The following is a 12,617-nucleotide window of genomic DNA, read 5'->3' as shown; positions in this document are numbered from 1 at the left end:
GGACGATACCCCTATTTTATTTTTTCGAAACGTGGAAAGATTTCTATTAAAGGACGCACAATCATGTATAAAATTTCATTAAAAAACTGACCAATTTTGCATTGACAGTTTTAGAATTATTGGTAAAGAAAATTATACCTCAATTCAAAGCCTTTATTAATCCTTACATAAGTTTTACATAATTTTTAACAACATTTACAATATTAACTTTTTTTTTATTTTTTTATTGTTATATATATTAGTAGGTTAGTATATTAGTATGTTAACGTAACTGTTAAACGAGTAAGTTTTAGTAACTTAGTGTTAATCTTATTTTTATGTAAAGACCCCAATTAATTTAAAAAAAAAAAATATTAATTTAAGAAAATTATACCTAAAGGTCTTTAAATATAGTCCAATATTGAATAAAATCTCAAATTTAGAGCAACGTTAAGGATTGAGTGAAATTCAACGTTAAGCATTGAGTTTAAGGTTGAATTTGCAAATGCGACTACTTCAATTGATTGCCAAGAAGTTGTGTTTAACACTCATTGAGTGGAGTAATTTTTTGGTCGCTAATTGTGCATCCATTTTTTAATAGATCGATGCCGTGAACACTCCAAAAAAGATGACCAAGAGACATTTAACTTTGCATTACTTTCAAAAAAGTAGAATAGTAATAAAGAGCAACGCGATACCAAAAAAGGCTGCACTGTGTTAAACAACACAAAAAGCGTGACTTCATAGCACCTAAAAACAGGTTCCAGTGAAAGTCACACCCAAGCTAGTGAAAAAAAGCCAAAGAACTATGTATAGGAAGAGCCCACGCTTTCTTAAAAAGCACTACAGCTAGGGTTGCCAACATTTCTTAAGAAAAAATATATAGTGTTTTTCAGATTTAGCCATAAAAAATATAGTACGCTTAAAGAAAATATAGTAATTTACGAAACAAGCGAAAAACAAATTTGTTTTTATAAAAACTATATTTATTTACACTTATTACATTTTTCAAAAATTATTGTTCGGATTCGATGAATATTCAATTTTATTCATAAAGTTTTAAAATAAATGATGTTTGTTTGTAAAGTTGTTGAAAATAGGTATATTACATACTATATTTCATTAACAGTATATAGTACGGGAATCCGAAATATAGTACAATACTATATATTATAGTACGGTTGGCAACCCTAACTACAGAATTGATCCAGGTAGAAAATCGAAATCTTTTATCAACGTATTGTATAGTTGTAAAGGATATTTTAAAAGAGTAGGAGTTTTTTGCAACGTTTGATCGGGAACTAATACCGAAAATATTTTTTTTTATTTTTTTTATTTTATTGTACAAAAAACAAAAAATGTTACATAATTAGGTACATAAATAGCCATCCTCATAAACTTGACGTTTTTGTCAGGATGGCGAGTTCTTTCTTCTTTTCTTTATCTGCTATTTTACAATCTACCCCTTTTTACCCATTTCTGTTAATTTGCATTGGTCTGAGAAATACCTACTACTAGGTATGGCAGGCACATGATGCTTATTAATTTAATACATTAACAAATGTTACTTCAGAAATTATGGACTTTCTATACAAACCTTCAACCCCTGTTTCACCCCCTTCTGATTCAATTTTCACGACAAAAAGTATCCTATAACTATCTTCGTATTATGGTCTTAAATCGTGCCATGTTTTATTTGAATTCATTCAGTAGTTTCAGCGCGATGCCCGGTCAACAAAAATACGGACAGACAGACAAAAAATAAAAATAGGTATATAATATTTTTGGCTTCAGTATCGATTATATAATGCCCTCCAACAAAAAATTCCAAAATATTCTCAATGTAGAGAATTTGACCTCAGGGTGACGGCCGTAGCGAAGCGCATTGTAATTATAATTATTTAGCTTTTAAGATTTGATCCACACAAAAAATAAATATTTAATTGGTCTACTTTTATTTAGGTATTTTTATTAAATAGAAGCAGGCGTTATTTTGCGGAATTTTATTATGAAAAGTAATTAATTGATATACTGCAGAGAAATTGCTTGCATAGCTTTATCTACCTACTATAAATAAATTAATTTGATTTGCTACATAAAACGAAACTTTACGCAGTTACAGGTATTAAAACGGACTTGGCTGTTACGCTGCCGTGCATCTTTAGAATTTTTTTTCCATTGGAATTTTGCACAATCCATCACATACTTATTAGCAATTGTAAATTGAGACCACACTTCAACTCCTTAATTGGTATAATAGAAGCATATCATACGCTGCCAAAACTTCAGCCTATAAGAAAATATACCTTTAGACAAACTTTCAGCCTTTAAAAATGAAGTATGTCTGGCTATGCAAGCTCTAAGTCCACTAGTAAAGCCTCAAAACCGCGGCAACTGATTAGCTCTGACGTATTCATTAGTCACGTATTCGTATCCAACGGTTAATGGTTAGCTAGTAACACGAAACTCTGAAAAAACTTCAGCCTTCACGAAAATATACCTTTAGACAAACTTTCAGCCTTTAAAAATGAAGTATGTCTGGCTATGCAAGCTCTAAGTCCACTAGTAAAGCTTCAAAACCGCGGCAACTGATTAGCTCTGACGTATTCATTAGTCACGTATTCGTATCCAACGGTTAATGGTTAGCTAGTAACACGAAACAAGGATAGCGTTATACATATTCCCTTGTTGAGAAAGAGACTGCGATAACAAGAATACTACGTGGAGGAATTATACGTGAAGTAATCTATACTTATAATAAAACTGGTCGAATTCTATACATTTATTCACAATTTGAGATTTTACTTATACCATTTGTAACACCAAACGTTACCGTGGCATAAAGGACGCCAGCGCCATCTAGAATCTATACTTGTAATACGAATTCTGTACATTCTGTACATTGAAGATATTTTTAAAAGCTTTGTTGGAGGGCATTATACATATAATCGATACTGAAGCTAAAAATATTTTCTTTCGATTTTTTGTCTGTCTGTCTATCGGTCCGTGTTTATGCGAGCATCACGCTGAAACTACTGAATGAATTCAAATGAAACTTTTGTTCATAAATCATGAAAAAATATATGAAATATAATGGGATTCAAAAATTTTTAAAATTCAAACTCTAATAGTTCTTGAAAGTTTACATTAATTTTCACGCTGACGAAGTCGCGGGTGTCCGCTAGTTTTAGAATAGATATCAAGTAATTTGTTCAATAACATAAAATTTAAAATTTTGAAAAACCCCCGAATGTCATGAAATTATTAATTACACTCACGATCTAGTCGGCACCTCCAGGGGATCATTCACCCGCTAAGTGTTAAATTCAACACTCAGCGGCTGAATGATCCCCTGGGGGTGCCCCTACTACGTCTATGAATTCCACTGATAGGCTATATTTTATCCCCGTATTCTCACAGGAACGGGAACTACGCGGGAAACCGCGGGGCGTCAGCTACTAAGTTATATTGCGATGCACGAAAACTTATTCCTGATGTAGAATTAACTTTTGTAAATATTTTCATTTAGGTATATAATAAAACAATATTTTGTAAATAATTTGAATTTTAGATGTAGACTCCAAACGGTTGTTAAGTAGATACTCATGACTAATAAATAATGGAAAAGTACAGTAAATTGTTTAAAAAACATCCATCTCACATTACATTGCTGCAATCTGTAAATACATTGTAATACGAAACGATATGTTTGGAGCACGTAGCTATTGGCACGTTATTAACAACTATTCGGCTCACTGCTGAGCACGAGTCTCCTCTCATAATGAGAAAGGTTAGGCCAATAGTCCACCACGTTAGACCAATGCGGATTGGCAGACTTCACACACGTAGAGAATTAGGAAAATTCTCAGGTATGCAGGTTTCCTCACGATGTTTGTCCTTCACCATTTGAGACACGTGTTATTTTTCTTAAAATGCACATAACTGAAAAGTTGCGAGGTGCATGCCCCGGACAGCGATCGAACCTACGCCCTCCGGAATCGGAGACAGAGGACATTTATTCACTTGGCTATCACAGCTCCTATTTGGAGATAAATTCTGAAGAAAAATAACTTTCAGTTTTTCCTTGAACTTTCCGGGCATCTTTCCAATTTTAAATTTCCAAAAATAATAATTAAAAATACTGCCAAATCAGCTCATTCGTTCCACAAAGCGATGACTTACGAGAAACATTTCCTAAGTACACGTATTTTTACGATTGACGTACGTATGTATGTATGTTAGTACGTATTTACCCTTATAAGATCTACTACTCTCCGAATCTACAAGACCTAAGTGTGTAATTTAATAAAGAAACTATAGCTTTTACTTGTAAATATCAGAAAACTTTGATCGTTGTATATAAACTACTAGCGGACGCCCGCGACTTCGTCCGCGTAAATTTCGATGTCAACTTTACTACTACCCCACCCTACCACTAACCCAACCCTACCCAACCCCTACATCTACCCTACCCTACCCTACCCCCACCCTACCCCTACCCTACCCCAAACCTACTCCTACCCTACCCCTACCTTACCTACACCCTACCCCCATCCTACCCCTACCCTCCCCGTACCCTACCCTTATCCCACCCGTACCCCTATCTCACGCATATCCTACCCCTACCCTACCACTTCCCTATCCTACCCGTACCTCTACCCTACCACTACCTTACCTCTACCCCTACCCTACCACTACTCTAAACCCGGCCCTAAACCTACCCTACCCCTACACTACCCCTACGCTTCCCTACCAGTACCCTACCCTACCCTGTAACTTCTCTATCTTACTCCTACCCTTAGCAAAATCGGTCCAGTAATTCGAGAATGGTGGTATGACCAAGAGAAATAGAGACTTCTATGCTAATAATATAAAGAGATAAAGTTCGTGTGGTTGTAGGAGGTAATCTCTGGATCTACTGGACCGATTTGGAAAATTGTTTTACCAATGGAAAGCTACGTTATTTGCGAGTGTCATAGGCTATGTTTAATCCCCATATTCACACGGGAACGGGAGCTACGTAAATGCAAGCGCCGGGCGTCATATAGCGGAATTTCTGCGGTCTTTTAGAAATTTTGTATTATCTCCGAAACTATTTCAGTAATTAACATACTGTAAAAGGCAAATCTTATCTCCATAATATCCTTGTGATTATTAAATAATTTATTTTAATAAGGATTAAAGTTTAGTTGTATAAATAATGACGTAAACCTAAGTATATAAAATTAATAATTTTTAAAACACAAAAGGTACTATATCTGCTAATATATAGAAGATAGATATATGGTGTCGCGGACTTTTTTGTAGAACTTTTAAAGATACATAAAGCCTCCATACATTAATTTCAATTTTACACAATGGTTAAGGCAGCGCATGCGAATAAGTCTGCTTAAGAGGATTGTCGGTCCGACCTCTATGACAAAAACTGTGTTAACTCGGCGAATATATATGATACCAATATAAAATATAGCCTATAGCACTCCCCGATAACGTAGCATTCTACTGGTGAAAGAATTTTTAAAATCGGACCAGTAGTTCCGAAGATTACCCCATTTAAAAAATGTGACAAACTTACAAACTTACAAACTTTACCTCTTTATAATATTAAGTATAGATAGTATAGATAGGCCTCATAAGAAGGCTCTGAGTCGATGGAACGAGCTATGCTCGGAGTATCTCTGCGTGATCGAATCAGAAATTAGGAGATCTGAGAACCAAAGTCACCGACATAGCTCAACGAGTCGCGAAGCCGAAGTGGCAATGGGCGGGGCACATAGTTCGAAGAGCCGATGGACGCTGGTCCCAAGGTGCTGGAATGGCGGCCTCGCACCAGAAAGCCCAGTGTTGGTCGACCGCCCACCAGGTGGAATGACGACATCAAGCGAGTCGCAGGTATTCGCTGCAGGCGGTTCAGGATCGTGATGTTTGGAAGTCCCTACTGTAGTGTTTGTGTATACTAAATAGATACCTACAATACTACATACACTATCTCATGTACATTGGTAGTGGAGGCATATACAGGGTTCCCAACTTAGGGGTTTTCCCCCCCAGATTTAGGGTGCAAATAAGTAAAATGGGATTTTTTTAGGGGTCTGAAATTTTTAGGGGTATTTTCAGGGATTTTTTGACTCTTTAATATTTTTAAATTGATGATAATTTTAATATTTCTTTCTTGACCTAGCGACTTATAACATATAATATGTTATTCTACCACCACTCTGAAGCAACTGGTGGCAATTTTCATCGAATAAAAAAAAAATATTTATTCATTATCAACATGTATGATTTCAAAAAATCTGAATCTTCAGATAAAGACGAAATATTTTGTCTTTATTAAATATAGACTTTTGAAACATATTACAGCATATTATTTCTAAATGATTATGAATTTATATTTTTAGGGGGACAACTCAATTATTAAGGCGATTTTAGGGGTTTTTGACACAAACTTTAGGGATAAATATTTTGGAGAGTTGGTAACAATGGGGGGGCAATGAGTCAGTCTGTCACCGGCGCTCGACCTGAGTGGTCGTGCGCGGTCTGCTTGCCTTACCAGTTTAGAGATGAAGTGTTTAGCTTCTCTTACAGTAAGGACGAGGGTCCTTACACCTACAAAAGGCCTGTGTCCTGCAGTGGACGTCTATCGGCTGATACGATAATGATGAGAATGATGAAGGTACTCACGTCGCTGCGGCGGCATCATCACGGCGCCCCGGTCCGCTCGCAGAAGGCTCTCGGCCTCCGTGCCGCCCTGGTGCGACATCTCCATGGCGCCCAATATCATAAACACGACACTGGCATCTGTGGTGCTCGCGCCTCTGTAAACAAACGATATCTATATCTATCTATCTATATTTATATCTATTTATCTATATTTACACTTATAATAAAACTGTAACAGGTCAAATTCTGTACATTGAAGAAATTTTGAAAAAATATAATCGATACTGAAGGCTAAAATATTTGTATTCGATTTTTTGTCTGTCTGTCTGTCCGTGCTTTTTGTTGACCGGGCATCACACTGAATGAATTTGGATGAAAGGCACGATTTGAGACTATAATATGGAAAAGGTTATGGGATACTTTTTGTCGCGAAAATAAAATGAGGTTTGAAACAGGGGTTGAAAGTTTGTATGAAAAGTCCTTCAATTGTATTTTTAATTTTTTTTTATTTTTAAGTAAAATTTGTAAAAATTGGTATGTAAACTACCAAAAAAATTCTAAAAATAATCTCAATTTAAAGGATTAAAAAGGGGTTGAAGTTTTTTATATATAAACAATAAATAATCGTTCATGTTCTGAATTTTAGTATTTTTGTATGTTTTTTTTTGTGTAATAAACTTGTTCACTAATAAACTTGTCAAACCTATCTAGTTACTAGGTATCTATTTAGGCGTAATAAACTTGGGATTACATAACGTCAGATAAAATTTCTGATAACGTTCAGATGTGCTTGATAACAACTTCAACCTTATGTGCCAGATTTTAAAAATATATTATCTAACTGGTGTATTAAATGCATTCATTGTTACCAAGTGCAGAAATAGGCCTAAGAGGAAGAAGAAAAAACTCTTTAGGTTTTCTATAAGAAATATAGACTGAGCAGTGGCGTGTTATTGTTAGTGACGAGTAATTAGTTTTAGATAATAAAGGTGTATCTACCATTTGCGTTTTATCCATTAACTAGCGGACGCCCGCAACTTCGTCCGCGTGTAACTCGATGTAAACTTTCAACTACCTCTACCCTACCCCTACCCTACCCTACCCCTACCCTACCCTTACCCTACCCCTACCCTACCCTACCCTACCCTTACCCTACCCCTACCTTACGTTGAAAATTTCCTGAATTTTCTTTGCTATAAACCTCACGGAGCCCGAGACCTTTTCAACAAATGCAAAACCGTGGATATCGGTTTGTGGAAGGAAGGAAAACCGGACTTTTATTTAATGTTTTTTTTTTTTATAAAAAGTATCCTATGTTCTTCTCCTGGCTCTAAACTACCTCCCTACCAATTTTCAGATAAATCGGTTCAGCCGTTCTTGAGTTATAAGTGGAGTAACTAACACGACTTTCTTTTATATATATAGATTACGGGGCATCCTGTATATAAAACATGCCAAAATATAAATAGAAGGGATGAAATAGGGGTAGAAATTTTACATCGAGTTTCGCGGATGGAATCACAGGTGTCTGCTAGTTAATGGTATATTTTTGTCTATTTAAATTATGTTGATTATTTTCAGATGTAGCAAGACTCAGGTGCACACAGACTGATCAAGTACAAGCCTGCGTGTGTTTTAGCAAAGCGTCAATGTACCCACTGGTTAGATGTGATACCACCACTTTATAGTGTACCACTGCGTTGGGAAGTGGGAAAAAAATAAGCAATTGTCAACATTTTTAATTTTAATCTAATCTATTATGCCACTTATTCTTATTATTTTTCGTGATTAAAAAGTTTAAATCACGAAAAATAATAAGAATAAGATTTATTTTAACATTGGTTAAAATTAATGATTTTAGTTTCAGATTTTATTTTATTTTACTTATATTATATATTTTTCAACCGGTTAACCTGTAGATTATGATTATGTAAATAAATTTATGTAAATTGCAGCTCAAAACATAAAATGAAATTAACTTCAAATTTAGTTTGTTCTCAAAAACAAGGCTGTGATTGCCAGACCTTCGTCAGCTTTATGAAGTAATAGGTTTCAATACTTTTTTTTAATATTATTTTTGAAGCAATGCCACAAAGCTGCCAACAAATGTAATTGTAAGATCTTCGACAGCTTTTGAGGTTCCAGATTTTTAAAGTCATTTTTTAATTGTTTTTTTTAATTATTGCCACAAATCAATCTTTGGGCACTTAGCCTAATGATTAGGGGCATATTTTTCATAATGTTTGGAACAGTTAAGGGTCTTAACCCTTAAAACTGGCTACCTTTAAATGCCACTATGGTCCAAACTCCATAATTAGCTACCATGGCATCTATGACATGCTCATGGACTGACAAACTGTCAGCCTTCAGGTTTGACTGAGACAGACTTATCATATACATATTAAAATATATGATACAGATCTCTGATTATGCAGATCCAAATACATATTAATACTGATAAAATAAAAATGCTATCACTTTATTATGAGTTGCTAACTCAAATTAATAATTTAACGCCTTAATTATTATCAATATATATTACACTAGTATAAGCAAAAACTTATCAGATCATAATTCAATTGTTAAGTGAATTAAATTATCAAAGATTTCAACAGACTTACTCATTTTCAAAAATTGTAGAAGTGTGAAGTAAAATGTAAATTTAATAAAATTATTTTTTGACACTGAGTTATGATACATTTTGTAGATTTCTTATATAATATTAATAACTGGATAAAAGTGTTTATTTTATTTTAAATAAAGATTTTATTTTTATAAAATTAGTAAGCTTAGCTGTTATTTTTTAAGAATTATTACAGAGATACTGAATACTACATTTTCTAGAATTTCACAGTTTCGATATTTGGATTTAACATATAAACAATAGTGAAAATTAAAATTAAACACAATATGTTTCCTATTATTTTTTGCTATTATCACAATACTAATTTAATACATACACATATGCCTGCCTTATATGACAGGGACATGTAGCCTAAACCCACCATGCTGATCCAAGAGTTGGCTGGTTTAGAGTGATGATGTTAAATTCTTTAACTACTAATACCCAAGATTGAAACCCAGGACTCATAAGAAGGCTCAGAGTAACACAACGGGCGATGATACAAGCTATACTAGGAGCATCTTTGTGTGATCGAATCAGAAATGAGGAGATCCACAGAAGAACCAAAGTCAACGACATAGCTCAACGCGTCGCAAAGCTGAAGTGACAATGGGCGGGGCACATAGTTTGAAGAGCCGATGGATGTTGGGGTCCTGGAATGGCTATACCATACTAGAAAATGCAGTTGGTTGACTCCTCACCAGGTGGACTGACAACATCAAGCAAGTCACAGGGATTTTCTGAATGACGGCTACTCAGGATCGTGATGTTTGGAAGTCCCTACAAAAGGCCTATGTATGTCCTGCAGTGGACTTCCATCGGCTGATATAATGAAGATGATAATAATCACTGGATGAATAAGGCAATTACAAATATACAGTGGCGTGTTCATAGATGCAAAAATGCACTGCCTAAGGACTCAATACAAAAATAATCTTGGACCACAGAATAGTTAGTTGGACAAGGAATTTTGCAATGTTTACTAATTGTGCATACCCTAGTTAAAAACCTTGTGCACACCACTGCAAATATACATTGCTAATGAATATGTTATAGAATGTGTCTCTGCATAATGTTGTCACTTAAGTATGTGTATAGACACAAATTACTTGTAAATATATTCAAATGTAGATTTATGTGAGTCATAATTCTTTGCATACATTCAAAGGTCAGGATGTGTTATAAGGCAAAGATTTTATAATAGAGATAGGTAAGTCACTAGTGCATCAAAACTGAGGCAAACTAAAATAGCTAATTATTATCCCAATTTCATTAAGTCACATAGCAAACAATGACAGTTATTTAAAAAAAAAATACCCAATGTCGAGTTGTGTGTTCAGGAACTGTGTTCAGTGAAATACTGTATTTACATGAATATCTAACAGTATTAAACACACAATTGTGTGTGTGCGTGCTTAGTGGAGTAGCTAAATTCAGCTCTATTTTTGCAGTCATTTTGTTGGTATATCTATAGTATAAAATATTTAATTAAATTTATTTCCTCATTTATTTATTTCTCTTTTTTTTAATTTTTAACAATGTCAGTTTTTAACAAACAAAACCCTCCCACTGCGGGATATTTTAGTAGCTAAGCAACCGGTGGTCAGGGCTCCAGAGCGGGAAACCTCCTTTTAATAAGCGCTGTGTCAAGAATCACTGCCTTCTGTATCCAACTCTTGATCCAACAGTTAAGTGAAAGCTTCTTTAGGTATTGCTCAAAGCTTTTCACTTTATGACCATTGACTAAAACGACTATTGGAACAATAATAGTTGATTATTATGATTTTCTTTTTTTTTTTCTCCTTTCTCTTATACTGTTACTCGGCAATCTGTCATTCAACATTGAGCTATTCGTCTGTTGGTTAGAGGTTAGGGTCATCAGAAGGAGTACCTTACCTTACCTTGTCAGCCGATAAATGTCCACTGCTGGACATAGGCCTCTTGCATGGACCTACAAGCACAACGATCTCGAGCCCCCAGCGAGAAGGAGTAAGTCCATTAACAAATCTCCCATTATGCTGTATTCTAGCTATCTTTCTTGGCTAGATTTCAAACACTGTTGTGTTTCAGTCTGCAAAAAAGCAGGCTGCCATCTCCTTCTAGATTGTTTGCCAAGTCATTGATTATTATGATGAATCAGAGTTTTTCACATGGAGGTAATCTTGTGAGCAAGATAAGTAAAATATTGTTGTAATAAAGCGCATGATGACTGATGAGACATTTTGTCTGTAAGCAGCTTAAAGGAAGAATAGATAATGATTTTTACACTAACTCCAGGGCATAATTTCCAGCACTGGTCAAAATATTGTGAATAGAAATAGACAAATGACAAAACTACATACAAGCAAATATCTATTTTATTTTCATGGATTAAATATGGTTTACCAGGTGGGCGCTAATTAGATCAGGAGGCAGGTGCTAACTAACAAAACAATTGACAAAAATGTAAGAGATTTGGAAACCTACCAATCAGAAAGATGAAAATCAGTACATTAACATGTTATCCCATTAAAACAACTGCATTAAAAAATATATCTACCCTGCATTTTGTATGCAGGTTTTAAATATTTATAATAATTGTGATAAAATTTGTTAACCTACTAATATTATAAATGCAAAAGTTTTTATGGATGTTTGGTTTGATGTTTGTTACTCTTTAACGCCGCAACAACTGAACCAATTTGTCACTTCTCATTCCGGAAAAATCCATGGTTTTAAAGGAATTTGTGAAAACTTAAATTTCACGCGGACGAAGTCGCGGGCGTACGCTAGATAAACAATAAATTTCAGTCACAAAGCTATTACGGTTGTAAAAAAATGTGATTTTTTTCCATTATATAGAAGTAGAGAGGACTACTGCTATAAAAGTTATAAAATGTTACAATAATTAACAATTCCCTTAGCAAAAAACAACGAAACGGGATCAAGAACGGTAAATACTTAACAGGCATCATAGCAACAGTTACCTTGCAAAAACAGTACAAAAAAATATATTAATTAAAATGTATATTTCGTGATTCATGTGAAAATTTTAAAACTTACTTACTATCACAATATTTTTTTAAAAAAAGAACACCTTTTTTAAAACATGCTACGCAAAACGCGTGGTCGTTTTAAAACACGCACTATCAGATGAAGACAATACTTACCAAAACATTAAACACCGCACATAATTGTTAATAATGTTTGAAAGTCTGTTCTTTATTCATTAACTTTAAACTTTATCACATAATCGTACATAAGGTTATTTAATTTAAACTACACGTGCACATAAAACTAATAAACGACCGCCTACAATAACGTCGTAATTCACTTTTCGTTTATTCTATGCTCGCTACGCTAGCGCTAGTCG

General features: G+C 34.5%; 1 protein-coding gene across 1 annotated transcript in view; it reads right to left on the bottom strand.

The window, feature by feature from the left end:
• Window positions 1–12,608, bottom strand: part of LOC112045388 (equilibrative nucleoside transporter 1) — a 69,359-nt gene extending 56,751 nt beyond the window's left edge. Inside the window, exons 1-2 of the mRNA XM_052888904.1 lie at window positions 12,415–12,608; window positions 6,664–6,797 (exon numbers count right to left, since the gene is read on the bottom strand). Of these exons, the coding sequence (XP_052744864.1) occupies window positions 6,664–6,763 (100 nt within the window). The 5' untranslated portion in view covers window positions 6,764–6,797; window positions 12,415–12,608. The remainder of the gene's footprint in view (window positions 1–6,663; window positions 6,798–12,414) is intronic.
• Between the last annotated feature and the right edge of the window lie 9 nt (window positions 12,609–12,617).

Source organism: Bicyclus anynana, chromosome 24 (assembly GCF_947172395.1).
Source record: "Bicyclus anynana chromosome 24, ilBicAnyn1.1, whole genome shotgun sequence".
Taxonomy (NCBI): Eukaryota; Metazoa; Arthropoda; class Insecta; order Lepidoptera; family Nymphalidae; genus Bicyclus; species Bicyclus anynana.
This window is presented reverse-complemented; position numbering and strand designations above follow the sequence as displayed.